This window comes from Oppia nitens, unplaced genomic scaffold (genome assembly GCF_028296485.1).
Source record: "Oppia nitens isolate AA-2021 unplaced genomic scaffold, nextdenovo-longstitch-racon4-pilon3 scaffold1_pilon_pilon_pilon, whole genome shotgun sequence".
Classification (NCBI taxonomy): Eukaryota; Metazoa; Arthropoda; class Arachnida; order Sarcoptiformes; family Oppiidae; genus Oppia; species Oppia nitens.
In genome coordinates, this window is record NW_026533199.1 from 3,972,462 (window position 1) to 3,998,435 (window position 25,974).

Sequence of the window (25,974 nt, forward strand, 5' to 3'; positions counted from 1 at the left end):
CATTAAATTGTAAAATTAAGCACAAATATATGTAAAAACAAAAAGTAATAGTTTATATAAATTATATAAAATGTGTAAACTGTTTCAACTCATATTACTTTTTTAACAATAGAAATAATTAGTTTATTTATATAAATCATTTTTGTAAATATGCTGAAAACAAATGAATTATATATCAGTTGAAATATTTATAAAAAATAAATAACTATTTCAATAACTATTTGGCTTTTTTAGCAACTATATACAACTATTTAATAGAGTATAAAAAATTATTAATCAATACACTAGTTATTATGCAAAACCATTGATAAAAACCACTCCTTTTCTATTAAAAGACATCATATATGGTATGTCACAACTTATGAAAGTTATAACATTTTTATAGTTAAAATTACTACAATATTATTGCTTAAATTATCCGGAATTATGTTTTATTTTGCAACAATTGCTTACCGGTATCTAATTATCTCAATTACGATTGATTTTATCATAAATTGTGATACTATTGTAGGTCACGGGCTATAATGTTAGGTAATGAAGTTGAAAGTATCTGCTTGTTTACAGTCATAGGAAGTTTAGGCCCAATAGTTATCTTAATTCAATGCTATTAAATGAGTATTTGTTTTTAGTATTTATCAATAAATATTTTATTTCTCAACATTCAACAAACGGTAATATCACTAATATAAACAATGCCGTAATTTAATTTATATTGTAATAAACAAATACATATAAATAGCACTGTATTAAAGTATTGCTGACTTTGATTAGGGTATTAAATTTAATAGGCCCATAGATACGACCTTGATTATTTTGTCAAAATGGCAATTATTAAGGCAAATGTTTACATTAGTTGTGAATCAATAATAATCATTAAATAAATTATTGAAAAATAATTTTTATTATTAATATGGGATTATATTTATAAACTCTTAAAATGTTAAATAATTAAATAATTAGTAAACAATATTGTTTTCGATGATAATAAACATAATTATGATGTTTAAGTGACAGCAAATATCAATCAATAGAAATGATGTCCGGATCTGAATTGTTTGGTCGTGTATTTTGTCTCTAATATAACAGAATATATAATCGTATTTTACAATAAATAATTTATAATAAATTGTTAATAAAAGTTTAAAACCTCTCTGTTTTCTGCAGTTTGTCTGAAAAGTCGGTCAAACGCTGAACTCATATCAATATCTAAAAAAAATGTTTTGACAATACATTAGTTTGAATAAAGTTTTATTAAAATATATGCAATAATTACTCGAATAGTTGCTAAACATTGAACTGTTTGAGTTGACGTATAGATCGGCGTAAAAATTATTTGCATTCATAACACTTGAGTAGGGATTGGCCGGTGAGGAGGTGGCAGTTGAACGACCCATTGATGTCATCGATGGGATACTTAAAGACGAGGGTAGAGTAGATCTAATTCATATATAAATAATATATTATTTTCTACTAAACTATTTGATAATATAAAATATGAACCATTTTTAATATTATTCAATTTATTATGCAATTGAATCATAAATTGTCGCAAATAGTATTACGGTATATTGTTTACTGTACGACACGTATAGTATATTTATTGAGTTAACAACTTATTATATAAATCTGATATTTTTTAATTTCAAATATTTTTACTCTAAATAGTTGACGTTTTCGAAAATATTTAATAATTTCAAATATGCATTTATACAAAAATTACTTGGAATCAAAATAATCAAATTTTATAATAATTTAATAGATAATAAAATTGTGTTTTATGGTAATTAAAATCAATGATAGATAAAATTAAAACTTGATTTAAAAATTATTTCAAATAATTTTATTTATAAACTATAAATAATTAATTAATAAATTAGCGGTAATTATATTTTAAGCAATATTCAACATTATTTGTTGTTAACTAATATCAAAATATAATTATCTAATAATTAATTTAAAATTGTATAAATCAGACAAAATAATTGAAAAACGATAAATATATCTCTTATTAATAATAATATTGACTAATATTTATAAGTTATTACAAATACAGTGCAATTAATCCAATTGAATGTAATCAAAATACCTATTGCTGTTGTGTGCGGGACTTAGTGATTGTCCATTACTTGATGGAGACGATGTATTGTGTGAAGAGAAGTACAGTGAATTAGGAGTATTGGACTTCGAGGCGATTGGCTGTAAATTACTAGAAGCAGAACTCGAGGAATCAGGTGAAGGGAGTGATTGCATGTGATTTGGTGTTCCACAGGATTCGGATCCCGATCCAGACGATAGTACAGGTGTAGAGAGTGCGGGTCGCGGTGACGAGTCTTTAATGGTTTCATCGTCGTCGTCATCACTCGAATCAATTGTAATTATATCGATCTTTGGTCGCTTTGGTTCAGTCCTTTCTTGTGCTGTTATTATACACATTTAAATTTTAAAAAAATAATAGCAAATAAAATCAAAGTAAACGACAATAGCTTACAACTCTCTCTTTTAGTAGTTTTTCTCGAACCCGATCCCAGAGTCTCACAAGTGTTTTCTTTTTTCAGTTGGACCGGAGTCCAGGAGCCATCCTCATGGAACTGGACTTCATTACAAGTAGAAGGCGCTTCTTTCATAATTTCATTAAATAGTCTATTAAAGTCAACATAATAATTAGATAAATGATTTATAAAAATAATTGAAATATTTTACCCGTCAATTGCAAGGTTAGAAAAGACGGCGGATTTATCACATACGGGACAGACCCACGTAGGCTTCTTCTCATTCATTTGTAAATACAAAAGTGCGTCAAAACACTGGACGTGAGCGCATGTAATTGCACGACAGGGTATTTGAATACGCATTTTACCCAACTATATATAAACAAAATTTAGTTATAAAAAAAGTAAAATAAATATCAATTATAGTAAATGTATGACAAACCGGACAAAGCAATGAACCCCTGAGACTCATTGTTGCGATTTCCGAGTCTTCATCGTGAGATAATTTCTCTTTAATCAACGCTCTCGTATGGTCTGCATTACGAACTCCTTTGCGTTTAATCCTATCGAGAAGTGTTTGTGACGTCAACTTTTTGACCAAAAACACTCCGACAGCGTACGGACGGTTGTAATCGGACGCCCATGAGATCGATATTTGATTCGCAACAGTAGGCGATAATTTACAAAGAGTTGTAATGCTAACTGGTCTGCTCGGCCTCTTTGGCTCAACACCCGGTTTGTTAGTTGGCAGTGGATTCTGATTAGTAAACAAAAACAATTATTTCAAAATAATAATTATATATCGTATTTAATGAAACATACGGGTAATGGACACATCTTTGAGTTGATTTTGACACAAATACTCGGAGGAAAATTATCTTCTTGTTCACAGGTGGTCTCATTCAGACAAAATCTTAGCTGAACCTGAACTGTGTAGTCGACTTTAGGTCCGGGCAAACACTCCCTAGACATGGTTACATCATTGGCCTGTTGTGGTGTTAAGTGGAATGAATAGTTACTCTCTTGAAATCGAGAGCCGGCAACAGTCGGTACTATTAACACATCAATTGTTTCTTATTAGTAAACATTGCGGTAATAATTAATAAGTTTTTTATAGAAAATAATTGATAACTTATACCCAAACTCGATGGCTTAAGAAGTTCACCCAAAATATCATAAAAAGGTAATCCTTTGAACTTAACGTCGGGATAAACAGGAAATTGAAGCGATTGCGAGCTTTGCAACGATTGGTATGACTTTGGCGGATAAGCGTCGATCCCAAGTCGTGGCATTGATCCGTAATGATCTGTCCTCGAGTTATTATTGTACAAACTCTTTGACGGTATGCCAGTACTGCTGTATTGATGATTACTACTCGATTGAGAAGTCATTTGATTGACGGAGTGGTGTCCGCCAGTAGTCGACCGTAAACTCATTGAATGGCCGTAATCGGAGTCCAATGTGTCCGAAGAATTGTTTCCCAAATAACTTAAATTATTATATCGTTGTCTATGAAGTTCTTTAATCTTGTTTTGTATGGAAGTGGTCAGTGACCGACCCTTAAGAAGTTCCAGTGCCTGGACTTGCAATTCGTTCTTTTTTCCCGATTTTTGTTTACCAGCGAAACCCAATAGCATCTGTAGTTCGGCGACACGGAAGGACATTATCATATTCTGGTCATCAAAACAAAGACAAAACAAATAAATCATTCAATTAATAAAATCATACATTAATTAAATAAATGTCATTCGTATTCATCACAAGTCATTAGACGTATCGTATGTCGACCGCCGATACAGACCCGCAACGAATTGATGACATTGTCGTCCATTTCGTGTCTCACTCTTTCATCTTATGACCGGAAAGTGTGGTCAGTCTTCAGTTACGCCTTCCATACGACTAATGCTATTTGAATGCACTCTTAAAATGGGATCAAATGTTGTGTTAAACCACTCAAACAATTGGGGACTCAATCAGTGATCAGTGACTGTTGCCATCTGTTGGCCATTTTATACGCTTCGGTAATTCAGTCAAACTTGTTATCAATTAAATAGTTGTCAAACAAACCATAAGATCTATTTCAGTGATAACAAAGTAGTCAACAATTGGTAAGACATTCATCACTTCAATTGTATGACAATATAAACACAAAATATTGATTGAAATGTGTGTTAAATATTGTGAACTAATATCGAGTGTTGTATTAAACGATCGGTTAATTAATAACTCAATTATCGGTCCAAAGATGTCTCCAAACGTTTGTTTGTGTCAAATGTCAATCAATTGATTTGTGTGTCAATTGAGTGACACAACTGCGCACTAAAACCTATTTCAATCGTAAGCCCCGCCTCTCTGTCTATACGACCCACGTATTGACACATTTGACACATTTGTCTACAATTTAATCATTTTTAATGACAATTAGGTCACTATTTCTCAATAATAATAATAATATAACAATTAATTACTAACTTTTGTTTAGTTTATTTTTGTGCAAAACTTTTCAAAATATATTTCCAAAACATGTAATTCTATATCAAATTTATTGGTAAATAACGTCATATACTTTGAGATCCCTTTTAAAAAAGTTATTATAATTTATATACAATTGTTGTGTAATCGCAAACATTTATAATAAAAAAAACTAATTAATGGAAATTCAATGCATTTATCAATTGAATTGCAAACACATATACAGTAATTGTTTAAATGACTCATAAATATGACATAAATTAATGCCAAATGAAATGTTTAAATGATTTATTAATTATAAGATATATTAAGTTATTATTAATTTGAATCAAGTGTTTGAATGTTTGTCATAACTATATATGACTTATAATCCGGTAATAACTATATGTTTAGTTTGTTAGACACGACTAACTGATGACTTGATTATTGTTGTTGTTGTCTGACAGGTGATCCCGTACTGCGATCGCATCGGTTATCCGCTAAACATCGGAACATTGGTGCGAATCAGCGGCACATCTCACCCAACGGCCCGATGGTCTGTATTATTGACAAATGATTTGAATGGTATTTATCTCATGTATTGTTGTCCACAGTTTTGCAATCAATTTTCAATGCGGACCATCAATCAACCCGCGTGACGATCTCGCGCTACACTTAAGTCCAGTCTTTACAGCCCCGCCACGAGTAGTCAGAAATTCATTGCAAGGCCAGCGATGGGGTCCTGAAGAGAGTTTCGGTGGTTTTCCGTTTATCGGTGGCCAACCATTTGAATTGTTAATATTAGTAGAAAGCGATAACTTTAAAATTGCAATCAATGGACAACATTTTACTGAATTTCGACACCGCCTACCATTAAACCGTATCAGTCATCTGTCCATTGATGGCGATGTGAGTATTGCTTCAATCATATATGAGTTGACACAACCAACATACGCACCTCCGTCTGCACCGATTGCGCCCATACCTCCATATCCTGCCGGTGGAAGCGGACATTATGTTCCTCCACCAGTACCTGGATATGCTACGGGATATCCGCCACAATCTTCATATCCACCTAATCCTCCAGTTTATCCAACTGGTGGTTATCCAACTGGTGGTTATCCAACAGCCGGTTATCCAACTGCTGGTTATCCAACAGCTGGTTATGCACCACAAGGATATCCGGTTTGGTTTATATAAAATTGTTAAAAAAATTTCGTTAATTTTAAAAGTAATTATAATTTTTATAGCATTCTCCTAACAATCCAAATAAAGGCATATTAGGTGGATTAGGAGGTGCTTTGGGTGGTTTGACTGCCGGTGCTGCTGCATCTTCTATTGGATCAGCAATCCTTGGTAAAGGTAAACATCACGGCATCGGCGGACATCATTCGAAGCATTCAAGCCCTATACCAATTGCAGGATTGGCTGCTGGTGCCGGTGCTGCTGCACTGGGAGCTGCTGTTCTTACAGGACATCATCCCGTATGCATTATAATTAGTTAAATTGATTTTTTTTAATTACGAATTATTTTTTAAATATATATATATACTATAGTTTAAAAAGGCAAAGAAAATGTTTAAACACAAAGGTTTTAAACATAAATGGCATAAACCAAAGTTTGGGAAATGGAAACACAAGGGTTGGAGCAGTGGTAGCAGTTCTAGTGAATGATTAACAATTAAATTAACAATTGTTAGTTTAAATATATTTATCGGTAATTTATAGCACATTACCATAAGTTGCAAACATATATCGGTAAACTGATGCTTACAATAATGTGTGTTATTTAATTTATGTGACATCAAAACAATAGGATTAAGATTTCCACAATATATCAATAGATATAAATAATAATTTTTTAAAGTCTCATTTAAATGAATGCTGTATTAGATACATAAACAACAAATCTATGTTCTAAAAGATTTATTGACAATAATTTTTATTGAAATTGATTTATTGAATATCATAAATGCTTATTACTATATTAACGCTTATACTAATCTTTAAAGTAAACTACAGTATATTATAGGCATTGATCATAATAAACAGTATAATAATCTCATTTTTTGTTTTGTTTATATTGTTATATACCGTATATTATATGAGAATAACAACGACTTTAAACAAAATGTCTTTTTTAATATTTATAAATTTTGTTATTTTATTACAAATTTATTACCAGTAAATTTAATTTTTATTAAAAAAATAACTGGTATATTTTAAAATACAAGATTTACTATCAAACTTACCTTAACTGGTATTAAATAAAATTAATATATTGTTTTTTACAATTTTTAACAATTTAATATTTCCTGTACTTATTTTTAAATGATCTGCTGTTAACTAATAAATTAAACATGAAATAAATATTTTATAAGTATCGGTAATTAAAAATTTTATAAGTAATTTAGAAATAAATAAATAAATGCATTGAATTAGAAATTGCAAAATTAATTAATTTTAATAACAAAATTAAATTATTAATATAAAAATAAGAAAATATTTACAAAATAAACTAACATTTTTTGTGGCACTTATTTAAAATATATAATTAAATTATAATAAAATTTATTGCATTACTTAATGAACTCATTGATTGTATTAATTTCAATGCTCCACAATATCTCAATTTTTTTTATAAACCTCTCTCTCAGTAATTTTGTCGACTCTCGGAGCGAAACATTTTTATAACTTTATATATTTTGTTTGCAATTTTGCCCGATATATGACTATTAAAAATAGATTTTATTTTATGGACCATCAAGTGGTCAACTGGTGTTCGGCCCAAATCCTATCGATAAAGTCTGCGGTCTTATTGCGAAATTCATGACCAGGTGTTTGTTGATTGTGATACTGTTCCCAAACATAATTGTTCTGTAGGTTAGGATATTCAATGTGCCAACTCGTCGGCCGATTATTATTGATAGTAAGTTTAGGTATGTGTATCTCTGACTCTATTTTTCTGGACGGCATAATTGAGATGTGTTTATAGGGAATGTCGGCGCTTATGTCAGAACTACAAGAATATCGTCTAATATCTCGAGCAGTACTGATGTGTCGTTGACCAGAGCCGGGAACTGTCTTTGGAACCATCATTAGTGATCTGTCATTGAATAAGGCCGTAATGAGTGGTAAATTCATGTCTCGACTCTTTTGTCTGAGTTGTTGTAAATCAGAAATTGATCCGTTCTTCTCGTCATTGTATGTCTTGGAGTCGAGTCTTCCATTTGCTGTAATTAAGGAGTTCTTCAGGGAATTGAAAACAAAATAAAATTAATGAAAAACGTATTTAAATTTGTAAATTGTATTAATAACTAACCCTTTTCTGACTAGTGATAAATTGTGAATCAATATAATTATTATTAATAGATCTTAAATATTGGATCTCATTGAATGAGTTGGCGTATTGTGGCGGTGGAGGAGGTATTAGTAATGACTTTACTTTAGATTCAGTATTATTATTAACATTGATATCACTTGCAAACAGTCTTAAAGGATGATTTGATGTCATAGAGATGTTATTCAGAGACTGATGAAAGGATGGCTGAACTGATAATTCATTGTTGCAATCAATTAAATGTTTTGTAACGGGAAAACAATTTTGATTGTTGTTGACTGTGGGGACAGTAGTATATTGGGCACTGGAGTCGGAGTGAGCTCTACTATCTCGAAGTAATTTTCTGGCCAATTGAATATTGACTCCATTGCATACATTTATGTTTAATTCTTTGTTTAAATTGTTTTGAGAGCTAATGGTTGGATTCACTTGATATTTGTTGGTTTCTTCATTGACAAACAATTTGGTTCTGTTTGGTAGATATGTTGGTGATGTTGTCCAAAGTGGTGATGTATGAAGATTGGGTTCGGATGCAGCAATTGGTTGTGCTTTTGGTGTTGAATGAGAGTCAGGTGTAAACACCGATAGAGTCGGCTTAACGTGTGATCGAGTGAGAGATGAAACACCGATTCTTGTGGTTGTTCTTTGAGTTGGTGTTGTTGTGGTTGAAGTTAGTGTAGAGCTTAGCGAAGGACAGGCTCTCAATGCTAACTTTGGTTTAATATCTTGATTTTGAAATTGTGAAAAATATGGTATATTTTCATAGATATGGTTCATTGATTCGGCTCTTTCAGTTAATTTGGACAGATTTACCGATCGCACCGTTAGATCGGGTTTTTGTGTAATTCTGGTATTGTTTTCAATATTTGTTGAATATATCAACTCATGACTAGTTGATGAAGTGTTTGGTTTAAGTGGTATTATATCACTTGTTTGACTCTCATTGTGACAAAAATCATATAAATGGTTGTTATTATTGCCAATTATGTTAATTATCTGTCTATTTGTGGTAACGAGAGGAACAATAGATTTGATGGTTGTATTACTTTGTTCAGATGAAGTACTTTTAATACTGTTAGCACTGGAAGGCACTCCGTTATCACTGTTTTTTTGTTTGTTTTGTTGATTATGATTGCAATTCATAGTAATATTGCTGATAGAGTTAGACTGTTTGTCTTCAAGATTTGTCGACGATCTTCGTATTGAGTTATCTATGGGTTCACTCAAAGCTAGAGATTCAAGTGATACTACCGGCGCTGAGTTTATCATTATCTCAATATCAATGTCTTCTCTATCACTGTCTTCAATACTTTGCACTTTATCCGATACAATACCAGATGTAGTATTAGATGAAGCATTGCTAATGACAGACACCCTTTGAGTACTGGTGTCGTCCAACACAGAACTCATACTTTTGCTATAATCGGATCCACTTTTGATTCGCGATATTAATGGCAAATCAAAACTTTGATCGTAAATATAGGACTCTCTAAATTTTTTTCTATTCATTTCTGACTCTCGTCTCTTAATTTCTTTCATTTTCAATTGAATGACGAGTTGGAACTGATGGGTGACTTTGCAGAGCCATAGCAAATGTCGGGCCGCATCTTCACTGCTGGCATAATATGTAAACTTTCTGACAGATGGACCAATTGAGCGAATCTCAAACTTTTTCTTATCGAAGTACAGTTTCCCGATGTCAGACCACGTGAAGTATGAAATGCGGGTCTTTTGTTTAGCACAGGTATGACTACTATGACTATTGGTGTGAATACTTGATATGCGTTGCTCTTCGGAGTTAATCTCGACACCAGTCGTGCAAATGCCGATCCAAACATCACTTGCTGTCGTCTTGTTCCTCATCCTATACAGGTGTAGATTATGTGGAGCATTGGCATCGGATGCCTCTTTAATATACAGAGATTGGGCTTCAAATTTTGGTATTCCCTTATGATCCCGGTGCAAATATGGTAAATGTTCTATAATGTAATCTAATCCAATCATTTCAATTACCTAATAAAAATGTAATCAAATTAATTTTAATTTTTATACAATTTTTTAAAAGTAATATTCTTAGACTAGAAATTTTTCAATAGTTTACTAATACAGCATTTAGTATATATAGTACATAAATTTAACTAATGTAGTATAAATAAAAATGCTAAATTAGCTTGATAAATTTGCTTTTTAAAATATTTATATGTACAGATATAAATATACATACAATATAATTATCATTGAAGTTATTACAAATATTTCATTATTTTACTTTAATTATATTTAAAAATTTAAAAAAAAACAATTCAAACATTAATTTTATGCAATATTTTTGTTTTGGTTTTACTAATAAATTTTATCAAATATTTCTTTAATTTTTGTTGCTATTTTGAATTTGATTTCTTGAATCTCAATAAAGCTTTAATTTATTTTACTGATTTTATTTATAAATAAATATTTCAAAATCCAGTTTTAAATATATGCATAAATTTATAAATATATTTCTATTAATTTAAACAACAAGTTTGTACTAAATTTATAAATTCAAACTATTAATTCATATTGGATATGTCGTATACTATTAATATATAAAATATATTTTAAAAACTTTTTAATAAAATATATATACTATAAATTTATGCAGAAAAATATGCAAAACACATAATAATTGGTAACAAACATATAGGGAATGAGACTCATAGGCAATGAAAATATAGCGCAAAATATTATGTATTTTTTGAAGGGCAGGGATGGGAAATAAATAGAGAAGTGGTGGATAGTATTTTTAATATATATAGTATAAAGGTATCATATAAATAGATTAGTCTATATACTGGTGTGCAATGCCTTACCCATGAAGCGAAATATAGCTGAGGGTTAAAATATTGGCCGACGTGTAGCTCAGGATTGAAATTACCGAAATCTGCCTGAAGGGCATACGATGCCAACATAAAAGCCCTCTCCTCGCAAAGGGCCTGACCATAATTGACTACATTCTCCCTTTTTATTATAAAAACGACCAAAAATTAGTATACGTCAACCCGGGGCCTATTATTTTTTTTTGTTTCAATACCATACCTTAGTTGTAGATAATAGAGAAGTTTCGCTACTTTATCACTTTAGACATAGAAAAAAATAAAAAATGTTTTCTATTAATGCAATTTCATCTTTAAGATTATACAAAAACATTTATATAAAATTATAGATCAAAACAGATGAGAATAAGAAATAAAACAACAAAAAACACAAATTATATATAAAAACACAATTATTTGATATATCATATAAACAATAATTAAAGATAAGGTGTGCGGTGTCTCACTTGCACTCACCTAATGAACAGATAAGAGTCGACATAAAACTGTACTCTCATATGAATTGAAAATAATGGTTTGCCGGTGTTGTCGACCCCCTAAATAAAATAACAACAAAAAAGACAGTCATTTAGTAAAAGTGTCTTCACTTTTCTACTATAAAATGAGTTATTATTTAGATGTGTGTGTAATTAAAGTGAGACAAATCTCGTAATCAAATATAAAATGAGTTAAATAAATGAAGAGTTCATTGAATTTACATTATTTTGTAGTTTCCACTGTTTGGACGCATATTTGCACAGCTTTTGTGTGGTATCCAGAAATAAATATGAATCTAACAAAAAATAAATAAATAAAACAAAAATTATATACGATATATATAAATATATATATTAAATATACTATATATGAATATAATGATAAATATATAATTTAGATTTGAATAAAATTTGAAAAAAATTAAAAAAATATATAATAAAAATAATATCACATCTTTAAAAAACTGGATATTATAAGAGACACTGTTATTAAAATTATGTGGCAATAACTTTCACAAATGCATACCATTTATATCTCAAAAAGTAAAATGCATTTTCAGAGAAAAGACTCATCGTTATTAATATTCATGACTTTAATATTAGAAGTAAAGTAAAGTATTTTTTATAATAAGTTAGAGTCTGTTATTTTGTTAGTTTGTTTTCCAGCAAAAAAAATATATCATTAGTTGGCTATAAATGATAAATTAATGACAAAATGACTGACCCGTTCTGATTGCGAGACCAAAGAGCTCTGTTTGACATAAACTCAGGTATTTGCAGATCTGTCCAAACAATTCACTGACTCTGCTTTTAAGCTGAAAATGTATAAAAAATATATTATTTTTAGTAAATATATGTTGTTTTATATTAACAGTTTTTTTTTATAAATTAGTCACTAACGATAAAATAGTATACAATTTATATGCAATTTTAAGAGTAATTTATAAATGTTATATATATATAGGAATAGAAATATATATATATATAAATATGAAATAATATTATAAATACCTCGACAACAAAATAGAGGGTCTCATCAGTTAACAAGTTTACGGCCACAAACTTCTTGCCCGTCGGTAATTGTGAATCACATGTCGAGTATACGTTACGCCTCATTGTCTCGGATTTCACGTTTGACTGAATAAATCATAAAAGAAAAATAGATGACAAACACATTAATATCTCTCGTTGATTATGACTATTGATTTGTTTGCCAAAACTTTTTTGCTAAGTTTTTTTTGTAGATGTTATTTGCTATGGCTTTTTAAACACCAACAACAATACTATAGTTTGAAAATTATTTTTTCACTTAATTTTTTCTTCCATTCAATATTTCATTTACTTTAAAAAACTTTTTTTAAAGCAAAAAGTTTACGCCCAAAAAACTTAAGCATAAAAAATAAGGCAACACTAAATAAAATAAAAAACAGTTGTTTGTAATGATTAATATAGTAAATATGCGATCTCATAACATAGTAGTGTTGAATGTTTTATATAATATATTTTTAACGATAAAATACCAAATAATAAACATGTGCTATTTGTTGAAAAATTGTTTTCAAATTAACTCATATCATTTTACATACAAATAATATACAATATTTTGTATTGTAATTAAAATAAAAAAAATATATTTTCTCGCTTTTATTGATTATTATTATTCGTTAGAAAAATAAATAAATAAATACAAAAACAACACTTTTATTGTTTCATTTCATAACACTTTAGTTATTGTGACAAATAGTTGTGATATTTTAGTAACTATGTTATAAAAATATTTGACTGATTGTTGATTGGTTTTATGCAAAATGTTAGATATCATATAATTGATAATCATTTAAATATATAAATTAATATAAAGGTATAGTTTGCTAATAGTGCATAACTTCATTAGCAAAATATTTTATCAGACAATTACTGGAATTTAAACTCACTTAAAATTGCTTTAATAATAGCACTAATAATAACTAGTAGTAGTAATGCTAATAATAAAATGTTAACAATTGTTATCAGCAAACAGTCCTAGAGTTGAATGGTCTGGAATGCAATTCCTATAGGAATGGTATGGAAAGGTAAGGTATGCCATACTATGCCATATCATTACTTATTGTATGAACTCTCGAGCAAAAAAAAGCTGTAAAATCATCCCAAACATCGGTACACATTTACATATGGCTCTTGCAAAGTGTTTAATCTTATATTTCAATAATAGCTTTAATAATATAGTAATAATAATAATAATAAACACCTCAAGAAAATATTATTTGAAAATAAGATAAATATTTGGATTCAAAACAAACAAAATTTATTTTTAAATATTTGTGTTGTTTTTATTAGTTTGAAATTCTTGATTGAACTCGTTTTCATCGATCATCTTATATCATAATATAATTAATTCTGTATTCAAATTAATATTTTAATTTATAATTTTTTCTCTTTTTAGAATAAATTATTTATATTAAAAAGAAATGATTATATTAAAAACTATTTATAATTTCCTATATTTTTTTTGCTGATTATATAAAAAATATCTAAATAAAAGTTATTAGTGTCCAACACTTTTTTTGCTAATTGTTTACTATAGTTAAGGTTAATCACGAATGAAACAAAAGACCAATTAATTTATATTTATCAATGAATTTAATTAAAAAAGATTTTTATTCAAAAAATTAATTGTAAAACTCTATTGTCGAGTGAATGCATTTTTTTGTGTGTGCAGTGAATCAACCATTTGTTAGAATTACTGGAAACGGATTCCCTTTGAATTTTTCATGAATACAATCAAATCTAAAGTGTATTAAAAAATTGTTTTCATTTTTCCGACTCCGTTAAGTGTCACGGCTTTGTGAACAGCAATGAAAAGGGAGTATTGAATTATATGTAGGCGTTATGGCTATCATATGACCATTGAAAGAGTGAGTGAGAGAGAGAGAGAGAGGACAAAAAACAGGACAGACATGTAAGGATAGGAGTCAATATAAATGTATGGATGGCATACTTCAACAAAAATATATCTACTTTTATGTTTAGTAATCATAAATATTATTTTTTTAAATTCATTCATATTTAAATAAATGAGATTTGAAAATATTTAACAACAAAAATATATAGATTTTTTTAGTAAACACGAGCAACAAATTTGTTATTTATTTGTATATGAAAACAATAAATATACATTACTGTATAGTAGAAACTTATTTAGTTATAAATTTTTGAAATAAAATATAAAAATACAGATAACATGAGCTGCAAAGTTCATGGACTCAGGTGTTAGTCAGTAATGTTTTGCCGTTAAACACGAAGCTCTGCATAAACAATGTGTTATCGCATATCATATCAATTTCCATACACTAAATCCATAGGAATTTTAATGAAATATCAAATAAATGTTAACCTATTTTTCGTATTATAAACACAACAAAAAAATAACATAAATTTCAATATTTCTAACAACTGTTATATAAATGCAATTTTATTTCCTCTTTAGACATTCTCTACAAAAATATTATATAATTAATTGAATGCAAATTTATTTATACTAAAACCTAAATACTTTTGCAATTTTTTTTTGATTTAAATTAAGATTGAAAATTCAATTACTGTACATATATAAATAATTAGAAATTGAAAATATAATCTTAATAATATTACAGCTGTAAAATAGATAAAATATTTGTTATATAAATATATTTTTGTTTGTCAGTCAATCTAAAACAACTTTTATAGATAATTAAAAATTGCTTTTGTAGTATTGTCTCTATTATTATAGAAGTTATAAAAATATTTTGAAATAAACTGATAAACAATGTATATGTTTGTAATCTCAACTAAAAAATTTTAGACAATGTTTTTTTATAACTTATTGAAATATTTTAACAAATTGCTGATAACAATCGTATAACTCATTCATTAAATAAATTGGCATTATTTGCAATACAAATGTTATATTATATTTGCCTCAATCTGTAGTCAATTGAGTGCCCGGAACTGTGCTTCAAATAAATATTTCATAAAAATAAAATAATCAGACATTAATTTTTATTTAAACATAAGTTTTCTCAGAGTTATATCATTTTAAGTACAATATATACAATATATGCAAATAATAAATATTTTTCACATTAATTTTATTTCTGCCATCAATTGCCAGTATTATAATAGTATGTTTAACCAGTGATACAACAATTGAGAGCATAAACTGTCAGTTTGTGTCAAACCATAGGATGTGAGCACAACTGTTGATCTCTTGTTTCATATATAGACTAAAACATCTGCACTTCACTATAAATAATATATATTACTCTTAAACTTTTGAAGTATTTTTGTATTATACAGTGAGTACACAATGTGAATATACAATATGTATAATTAAAATGATTTTTAACAATCTTTTGAATAGCTCATTGAATGAACATATATTTGAAAATATCGTTAGTTATCAAATAGTTTTATTAGTCTAATAGTTATTCATTTAACAATACGTTGCCATATAGACGAACGGTTTATAACAAGAGAATAATGTATAATAATATAATAAATAATATAATAATTGGTAACAAAAATATGAAACTTTCAATCTCTACTTCAACTGTTGTATTGATTAACAGTACAATTGTATCCTCCATTGAGATGCAAACACATTATTCTTTTGGTAAATATTATATATTATACATACTGTATATATATATAAATTCAAGAGTCGTTAGCTTTAGTGCCGGCACCACTAATACATTGATGGGGTACTGGAGGTCTCTCTCTCTCTCTCTCTTTCACTCATTCATCTCCTCTGCTTTTTCTGACTCTTATTGGAAATGTTAACCAAAAGTTAGTAAACATATAGTAATAGAGTATATGTTGAGGTACTACACGTTTTCTTTTTCACTCTCTGTCTAACCAATTATCGATAGTTTGCTTTTATAACTACAGTAATAGCTAAGACTAACAAAATTTTATAAGTAAATGCTTTGTATTTAGTATTGTACTCTATGTGTGCTGTATGGCATCGACTATGACCCCGGAATCTATAAGGTTAACCCATATTACCGTAAAAACTAAATATACTATTATATGGGGGTCACTTGTAATATCATTATATATAAATTACAATTTATGTAAAAACACAAACTCAAAAAATAAATAATAAATAGCCTAAAAATTTGCTACAAAATATTTTTATATTTAATGTCTTGATATAAATCATAAATTGAGTCTCTCTCTCTCTCTCTCTCTCTCTCACTCATTGCATGAGAAAATTATAATTTAGCTTTCGGTGAAATTACTAAACAAAATGTAATGTAAAAATATTTTTCTCGAGTGAATTTAATATATACAATATATATATATATATATATATCCGACAGGAAAATAAATACGTGTATATCATTGACTTTCTCGACATTAAATTGAAACTTATAGGACATTAAAATGGAAATAAAATTATTTTGATTTTTATGTTCATTTTTTGTAAGTCATCCAAAAAAGTAAAAGATTTTCCACTTTAGTTATGTCTCACCACTTGAGGGCTAATACACTCTTCATATATCTATGCATATGGTATGGTATGCTAGATATGTGTCGATTGTATAGTTGTTTGTATAGCTGAGAGTTTTTGCCAGATTTTCCCAGACATGAGACATGAAAATGAAGTATTGGTCAGAAAGTGCTTCTAATTTGATAAACACAACAAAGAGTCAGTTGGCTTATGAATGCCTGACAGTCACGACAATCAGTACTTAATTGAGACCAACATTAGACAAGACGTCAAGAGAAAGAGATTACTATTAGGCATTCAATGGTGTGAACACAATATACCATTAAATTATATAAGAAATTCAATAGTAATTACCGGTTATATAAAGTAGTACTCATTCATAAAGAATGAAAAGTTTTACTTTTTCTCAAAATTCAAATCGTATTTAAATTCAAAATCATTTTAATTTATATATAATACAGTATTTCATACTATATTTTATACCTTATATAACACATCATTTTTAATATATTACACACTTTCTTGACTCAGATTTGCATTTAACTATAATATGTATAATAAAAAGTTTTTAATATTTAACAAATCAATACAAAAAGCCTGTATTTAAAAGTAAAATAATTTATTTAAGAATTGCTTACAGGAATCCACGATTTGGGCATTTTTGTTGTCCACAAACATCCACAGTGTTTGTCAATATAAAAACATTCAAATATAGTAAAAGTATATTTTTATAGTTCAAAAAATAAATAAAAATAATAAACAATAAAAATATTGATTATTTGAACACAAAATGTGTTTTTTCACACAAATAAAAAAAAGTATTGAGAATTAAAATACTTGTTTTCTCCCACTCTTATGATGAGCGGAGACACAAATATTTTTCAAATACTTTAGCAATAAGTTGTTATTTGGAGAAAAATTGCAAATACTTTAATAATAATAATAATATCGAAGGACTTGGCTCTACAAAGTAAAGGCTCAGACACTTTTAGCTCAAGGAGTTAATAGTTAACACTGTATTAAACACAAAAATGCAAGGATTTTGTTGGAAAAGCAAAAAAGCTAATCATCAGTGAAGAGTAGCTATCAAATAGCATCAATCAGTGATAATGCCTAAGTCTATGCCAATCGGATAGCGATCCCAAATGTAACCGAAACACTAAATATATATCCAATGTATAAAATATGCGCCACTTTTAATGCATGGCATGCGTGGGGAATGTGTTGGAAGAGCTTCTTGTGGTGAGTTTGGTGGGCATGTATTCAGTGTATGGTATGTATGGTTCACCTAATAGGGTGGCGCTTGCATTCCAGTGCCGCCACTCTCCTTGTATTGCAAAAGCTGAAACTCATTGAGTTGTTAAATGAATCCAACATTTCATATATTGATAACAAATTTTCGGAGTTCAGTTGTGTTACCAATAATAATATAACCCTTTTATTTTGTTATTGATTTTAACATTAAATTACATACTTTAAGAATCAGTGGATTCCTTAAAAATATTTTGTCATATCTCTCTCTCTCTCTTTACAATTTATTTGATATTACTAAACGCATGGCTTATCTTTCAATTAGATATCGGGTTTTAAAAAAATATATTATTTCAATAAACACTTTATTTATAGTATAATTATATTGAAATATTTAACTGACAATTAAAATAAGAAATATTTCTCTTTATTATTATTTTTATTATTATTATAAACGATTGAAATAAAAATATTATAACGATATAAATTTTTCTGGCTTGAACTCAATGCATTAGAAATGACAGTCGCATCACACCATTACATAACTTTGATGGCATCAAACCATTTCACAATCAATACTAATTATACAGTAATATTCAATACATTTTAATGTAAACTAATTTTAATTTTAAAAATAAAAACTAGTTTTAATTCAAGAACTAGATTTTATATTTTAAGATTATTACAGACTATATATTTAAACTACATTTATGTTATATTACATTTGTTATGAAAGATGTGATGACTAAATGAGATCCTCTAAATAAATGATTGGGATTATGATTCACATAAACACCAATTTTCACTAATAAATGCCATTTAATTGTCAAATAAATATCAATTAATTATTCATAAATTTATTAGTCTTAAGTTTTTACAGTATACTGTGTATATAACCATTATTTTTGCTTTTTGCTGTAAGTGACTAAAATGATTATTTAATAGAAATATTTTAAAAATTAATTTATAGTTTATATTAATTATTGTAACTTAAATATAAATTTATAACATTATCATCTAATATATAGTATTAGAATTCAACTCTATTTTGCTAATATATAAGTACAATATATAACTTACAATACATTCATTATTAAACCTTGAATTTGTAGAATTGATTCATTATTGTAATATTTATCTCAAAACAAAACTTTCATTTTCACAATTTGTTTTTATATTAAAAATTTATTTTATATGTAATTCACTTTTATGACTATTACATACATACATACATATATATACAGAAAGAGAGAGAAAGAGAGAATTATGAAATTATTTATGGAGCGACAATCCATGTCATAAAATAATGCAAATTATATATTTAGCAAAATGATAGATAAGAGTCACTTTTTTAATTACAATTTTTGATATTTTTAGTTAGTTTAAATAAACCAAAAGTATTTTAATGCTTTGGTTTAATTTGTTTACAAAACTGATTCAACAATTTTTAATTGCCAGTATATAACCAATTCATACAGTAGTTACTTAAAAAAAAATCAATTTAAAAATAACAATATAATTTTAACTACAGTATATAATTGAATACATCAAATTAAACCAAACTTGATATTACAAAAAAATGACTAAAATTAAATCTAATTATTTATACAAACTAATTGTAACTTTGTTAATACAAAAAGTATTATATTTTATATACTCATAATTGTGGTAAATTGCAAACATTTGTCAACACACATATATATATATATATATCATAATACTTTTTTAAAAATGCTCACAAAAAAGGTTAAAATGTTAGTTAAATTATATATAGTGTGCAAAAAATAAATATCTTTAGGAAGTCGTTAAATGATATGAAAAATATAGTTTTATTAGAGTAATAATCATTTCATTTAGACATAAAATATTTAAAAAAAATTTAGTTATACAAAAAAAAATTCGGAAGATAAATCGGCAATTTAAATTTTAAAATTTATTATAATAATTATTTGTAACTTTTTAAGACTTGTCACAATTATTGTTTTGCATGTGTTTAATATATTTTATTAAAAAATAGCACTTATTTTTATTTTGAATATTAACGTTTAATTGCTATTTTCGTTTTTTCACAAAACACTAAAATAAATATTACATTATATACTATAAATATTTAAGCATAATTAAGCTTAGATAAAATTTCTGATGATTTAATAATTAAATAATAATCGGAAATTCCCGAAATGTTTACTGTCTAGTTATTAATTAAAAAATAGTTTCTCAATGTAAAAGTAATATAATTTTTTTTTATAAAATAATTTTTTGTTTGTTTGAATCATTAGATTGTAACGTATTTTTATAATTATATGAAATATATCTTCGAGAAAGTTGAGCAACAATTACCTGTTCTTGACCTTAATTTCCAATTATATATTTTTATATATCAAAATGTTTTCTTAAAGATGATATATTTACCATTAATTGTCCTCTTATTATATCAATTTATGGTTAAATTAAAACGCTATTTAAAAAATTATTTTATGTTCAATTTGACATGTTTTAGTAATATTTTATTACTATAGTATTGATATATTTAGGAATTTATATTAATATCATAATTAGTAGTTATAAAATATCTATATGACGTAATTAAAATAAAAATATTTGATATTTATTATTATATTTAATATTGTATACCAAATATAATATTAAAATTATATATCAAATTAGAATTAAAATAATCATTAAAAAACATTACATTTTGAATATACAGTATATTATAAGACATACATAATTATAATATAAGTAAATGTTTTCAAATTTCAGTTAATTTTGTTTAAACTAAAAGCTTTTTCCTTAATATAAAAATCAAAAAGAATTTATATATCAATAAAATGTTGAGAGATATGTGTTAAGCCATAAATTGTGAAACAATATGAGTGTTTGGATAAAGTTCCTGACTATTAGTTACGCCTCTATTTTTCCACTAATTTGTGGCCCAAAAAAGGAATTTATTTTTAAAAAGTTGAAAACATTTTGATCACCCGGTGCACAGCATATGGAGGTGTAGGTACCACTACTATGTATGAAACTATCAATATATATATATATATATATATATATATATATATATTTATATACTGTATATTATATATGCACAGTTGGATCTCTCTCTCTCTCTCTCTCTCTTTCTCTCTCACTTCAGGATCTAAAAGTTGATAAAAGAATTTTTAAATAATTACTTTTCGTTTGCCAACTCTGACTGACTGCAAGATATGAATTAAATGTATTTTACCATAAAATCATGAATTGAATGACTAAATTAAAAAAGTTAGAGAGAGAGAAATCGTTGGCAATTTAATAGAATTTTTCAATGTATTTGTGATATTGATTGCAATAAAAAGTTATCACAAAAATACAAAATTTGATAAGTATTCTAATAAAAAATATTTTTAAAAATTAAGTGGAAATTTTATGTGTCTAAATAAATACACAAAAATATATTTGTCTACGACATTAATAATTTTCTGAACTGTTCAAAATAATAAAATATATGATACTACAGCATATTTATAAGTTTGTATTATGAAACTCAAAACTAGGCTACTTTTATACCGTTTTTGTCACATAATACGTGTTATTTTTACAAATTATAAATAAGTTATAAATAATAACCTCTGATTTTAGTTTTTTAAATTGTTATTTTTTAACTTGATGTCTGAATTTTGCAATATAAAAAACAATTTTTATCTTACTCACAAATCAATGTAATAGTTTAATATCGCTTAAAGATAATCCTAATTTAATAATTTATTAAGAAAAATAAACATTTTTTAGTTATAAAATTCTTCTAATAATAAATAATAAAATTATTAATAGTTTGTCAGATACTGTATATAATTATTATCTTTTAAGATAATTTTAAAATTCTAATAATTATTAAACTGACTGAAAATATTTTTAAAATATGTATAAAAATTATGTAAATTCTTCGAAACATTAAATAAAATAAGTTATATGTCTTTTAATGCATCAGTTTTTGAGAAATAATTGTAAAGTTGTTTTTCAATTGTAAGTTATAACTCAATAACTAAAAACTTTTCTGCTGTAAAAATTTTAAGCTCTCTCTCTCTCTCTATTCACTTGATTCACTCCATCAAACTATTTATCTTCAAAACCGAAACTAAATTTCATTTTTCAAAGAATTTCTCTTTCGGTAATTTTAAGTGAGTTTTATAGCTTTAACTCTAGAAGTGGTAGTGATAGTTGTGAAGTCAATTGCTATAATTGTTGAATACATGTATGGTATGTATTGAGCAGTCAATGGTAGTGTTGGTGGTAGTGGTAGTCTCGTCCTTGCCTTAGGGCACTGGCATCACAAAGGAATGCATTTTCTAAGAGGAGAGTGCTTTCTAAGTGTTGGCTCACTTCCAAAGCCGCATATTTGAGACCAAACCTCATACCTCATGATTTCCTAATAGAGGTTTACTCCCATTTTGATGTAATTCACGGTAAATGCTTGTGTTTTGTATAGCATTTATTGATGTAATAATTGGAAATTTGGCGCCAATTCAGCCATCATTTGAGTCATCATCGGTAGTGATGTTCTCCAATAAGCTATCATTTTGCTTATACTGTAGTAATGCCACCCGAAGCCAACATTGGCTCCATTAATACAAAAGAGTCATTTGCATAGGTATGCCATACATTGCTATGTCGGTGCATAATATACCATACAATCACTGCAAACAATGTATGATTATATTTGTTGCGAATTATCAATACTTTGAAACTATAAGTGCGATACAATCATGTCTTAGTCTTTTTTGTTTTAATGGTTTGCCTTAATATTAATATATCACGGATTGGCATTAAAATAGATGCATAGCTTGTGATGTGGTGATGGCGTTATGGGGAATGGCATACCTGTTGAGCCGATAACACTTAATGATATGCTTTGGGCTATTTGTAGGAAATTTCACCCAAAATAGTAATCAATGCCTCCTTTCTTAAGGAATTCAAAACTCCTCCCAAAAATGCTAATCTTCTCTCTCTCTCTCTCTCTAACTCACTCACTCACTCACTCACTCACTCACTCACTCATTTGCTTACTCACACAATCAATAAAACAAAAACTGATTACTTCTGATAACTTTTAACGATATAAAGTTTATATAACATTAAAATATTTTTTAAACTAAATAATATATTATATAAAACAAAACAAAAATAACTTGTTAGAATTTTTAAAATTAATGTAAGTATAGCTTAAAACTTGAAAATATTACAAATAATAATAATAACATTTTATTAGTATTAATAAATGTATATTTCTATAATTTCAAATAATATTTTAATTAATAAAAAAATAATATTAAATAATATAACTAGACATAACTTTTTTGGGGCCAATACTTAATATTATATATAAACAAAAATTAAGCCAAAAAAATGAGTGCAAAAAATTCATATGAAGTGGAATAGTGACTAATAGCTGGATATCTGTTTTGTTTGAATTTATTTGTGGAGTGAATATATTGAACCAAATAATACTGTAGTTATGATTGCAATGGTATTAGAAGTGAAGTGTATATTATTGCTGTATATTATTGCTGAGGGCATCAGTGGCTGCTCTCGACTCTTGTATCACAAGTGCAACAAAAATGTGGCACAAATTACTGTATATGTTGTGTATATGTGTACAACTGTAGTATTGTCAGTGCAATAGTAAAGGTATAGTTGAGGTATTTGAACTATTTTACTATTTTAACCCAAACACCAATTTGCTTATTAATGTAGTTTTCAAATAATTTTTATAGCATAACCATCGTCTATATTATACTCTATATATTATCAACACATTTAAATGTCACCATTTATAGGCAACTATTTATCCATTCAATAAATTTATGATATCAAATGTGGTATACATTCAATGCATTTACTAAATAAAATATATGGTATCACATGAGTCCATCCATACATTGTCACAAATATATGCAGTAAATATGATATACTTTATTACAACAGTTTAACACATTTTATAAAAAATCGTGATAATAATATATTGATATACAGTATATATAACATTAAACAAATAATATGATTATATATTTACATACCTTTGAATTTTGTAAATCAAGTAATAATTGGCAAACCAGGAGATGATGTGTGGTATTGAATGGTATGTAATCAAACAAATTCAATGTTTCACTGATGAACACAATAACTAAATGCCAAACAAACAGTTATAATAGGAATCCAAATGAAATAAATGACAAAATCAATTGATTGGAAATAAATGGTCACAAAAAACAGTAAATATTTTGATTGTCAGTAAGTTTTTCAAGCGATCATATTATTAAAACAACTTTTGAAAATAGTTGAGCGAATCGTTGAGTATAAGTATATTCTGAGCTCAGTTAGTGCTGTATGTGCTGTAAAACAGACTGTTCTCCAATGCATTCATCGTTTCAAATGCTTTGATAAACAAGTTTTTGAAGTTTCATAATATAAGTAAAAATATATATACTATTAATATATATAAATATATATATATAGTATATTTCTATATACACTATCAAAAGTATATAACAACTGGTTGTACGAGAAATGAGTGTTTGATGATAGAGAAGTGGCTTTTATGTGTGCATAAGTGTATAGCAATGCATAGGTATGTATGTATGAGTATGTATGCTATGAAGCGTACTCTCAGGTCTGACCAAAGAGAGAGAGGGCTGTTGTGTTGACAATCATCAGGTAATACCACAATTCAATTGGTTGTGTCCGTCATTTGAGCACAAATTCATTTGACGTCACGAAGGAATGCAATAGAAAAACACAAAACATAAGACATGTTTTAAAGTTGTTTAGAGTGTTGTTTAGATGCCATTCAATGCATTCAATTGCCGTAATATACAACACACTAAACGGCAAAACTGTAAGCAATACCCTGGGCTGTGTTTGAGAGCTACAGGAGCCACACCAATACCACTATCACAACTACAGCAAACTAAACACTATTTTAATACCACTGGCACTGGTATTACTGGCATTTTTTCTAAAGGCAATACTTTATTGGCGCTGTGTTGTCGTACCCGAGCAGGTGTACCAAACTTATAGTCCACAGGTCTAGCCTTACATACCACTCAATTATATATATATATATATATATATAAATAGCTGATATAAATACTTTATTTATTACTTTAGAAATGAGTCGAAAGTATTTAAAACAAAAAATGAGTAATTTTTAAAAGAGAAAAAACATAAGCAATAAGAAAACAATATTTTTAATAAATTATTAAAAAATACTAAAAAACTTTACAAAACAGTGAAAATATTGAAACAATTTTCTGTCAAATATAATATAATTTTGTTGTTGTTTTGTTTTTTAATACATTTCTCGTTTACTATAAGTTTTAACACATTAAGTACTGAGGCTATGGTTTGCGGAAATTATCCAATCATTCAAATACTTAATACTGAATAAATAAAAGGAGAAAATATTTTTTTGTCAAAATCATTACATTTTTTTTTAATTTTTATTTGTTTTTCTCCTCTTTTCGTGAAACTTAATTTGAATTTATTATAAATATAAAATTTTAATAATATTTTCTAACTAATTTTCTTTTATTTTTAATGGCAATCGATAAAGTAAAACAAA

General features: G+C 27.2%; 3 protein-coding genes across 4 annotated transcripts; 1 reads left to right on the forward strand and 2 right to left on the reverse strand.

The window, feature by feature from the left end:
* Positions 1 to 945: 945 nt before the first annotated feature.
* On the reverse strand, positions 946 to 4,756 carry LOC128952949 (E3 SUMO-protein ligase PIAS2-like). 2 transcript variants are annotated; one of them, XM_054298426.1, is made up of 10 exons: positions 4,333 to 4,756; positions 3,628 to 4,162; positions 3,312 to 3,541; positions 2,932 to 3,246; positions 2,701 to 2,861; positions 2,489 to 2,640; positions 2,087 to 2,417; positions 1,274 to 1,437; positions 1,148 to 1,206; positions 946 to 1,074 (listed from the first exon to the last, which is right to left on the reverse strand). In XM_054298426.1, the coding sequence occupies exons 2-10, from the start codon at positions 4,157 to 4,159 to the stop codon at positions 1,021 to 1,023; spliced, it is 1,998 nt and encodes a 665-aa protein (XP_054154401.1). In that variant the 5' UTR covers positions 4,160 to 4,162; positions 4,333 to 4,756; the 3' UTR covers positions 946 to 1,020. The 2 variants fall into 2 exon arrangements, with proteins under 2 accessions (XP_054154401.1, XP_054154400.1); XM_054298425.1 differs by having other exon boundaries at positions 4,291 to 4,756.
* A 402-nt stretch (positions 4,757 to 5,158) lies between these two features.
* On the forward strand, positions 5,159 to 6,779 carry LOC128952967 (galectin-4-like). The gene is made up of 5 exons (XM_054298447.1): positions 5,159 to 5,335; positions 5,408 to 5,496; positions 5,555 to 6,125; positions 6,191 to 6,424; positions 6,498 to 6,779. The coding sequence occupies exons 1-5, from the start codon at positions 5,321 to 5,323 to the stop codon at positions 6,612 to 6,614; spliced, it is 1,026 nt and encodes a 341-aa protein (XP_054154422.1). The 5' UTR covers positions 5,159 to 5,320; the 3' UTR covers positions 6,615 to 6,779.
* A 676-nt stretch (positions 6,780 to 7,455) lies between these two features.
* Positions 7,456 to 24,775, reverse strand: LOC128952941 (moesin/ezrin/radixin homolog 1-like). The gene is made up of 9 exons (XM_054298417.1): positions 24,431 to 24,775; positions 12,641 to 12,766; positions 12,354 to 12,444; positions 11,852 to 11,925; positions 11,610 to 11,689; positions 11,356 to 11,394; positions 11,130 to 11,277; positions 8,263 to 10,293; positions 7,456 to 8,189 (listed from the first exon to the last, which is right to left on the reverse strand). The coding sequence occupies exons 2-9, from the start codon at positions 12,743 to 12,745 to the stop codon at positions 7,704 to 7,706; spliced, it is 3,054 nt and encodes a 1,017-aa protein (XP_054154392.1). The 5' UTR covers positions 12,746 to 12,766; positions 24,431 to 24,775; the 3' UTR covers positions 7,456 to 7,703.
* Positions 24,776 to 25,974: the final 1,199 nt, after the last annotated feature.

Excerpts from the sequence above, each read along its gene's own strand:
- LOC128952967 (XM_054298447.1), top strand. Across the intron at positions 5,497-5,554 it reads TCTCACCCAACGGCCCGATG|TTTTGCAATCAATTTTCAAT; the intron begins GTCTGTATTATT and ends TGTTGTCCACAG. Across the intron at positions 6,425-6,497 it reads TTCTTACAGGACATCATCCC|TTTAAAAAGGCAAAGAAAAT; the intron begins GTATGCATTATA and ends TATATACTATAG.
- LOC128952949 (XM_054298425.1), bottom strand. The coding sequence starts at position 4,320 with ATGGACGACAATGTCATCAATTCGTTGCGG. Across the intron at positions 4,163-4,290 it reads ATGTCATCAATTCGTTGCGG|AATATGATAATGTCCTTCCG; the intron begins GTCTGTATCGGC and ends TTTGATGACCAG. Across the intron at positions 2,418-2,488 it reads AACTACTAAAAGAGAGAGTT|CACAAGAAAGGACTGAACCA; the intron begins GTAAGCTATTGT and ends GTATAATAACAG.
- LOC128952941 (XM_054298417.1), bottom strand. The coding sequence starts at position 12,745 with ATGAGGCGTAACGTATACTCGACATGTGATTCACAATTACCGACGGGC. Across the intron at positions 12,445-12,640 it reads CCCTCTATTTTGTTGTCGAG|CTTAAAAGCAGAGTCAGTGA; the intron begins GTATTTATAATA and ends ATACATTTTCAG. Across the intron at positions 11,395-11,609 it reads GACTCTTATCTGTTCATTAG|TGATAAAGTAGCGAAACTTC; the intron begins GTGAGTGCAAGT and ends CTATGTCTAAAG.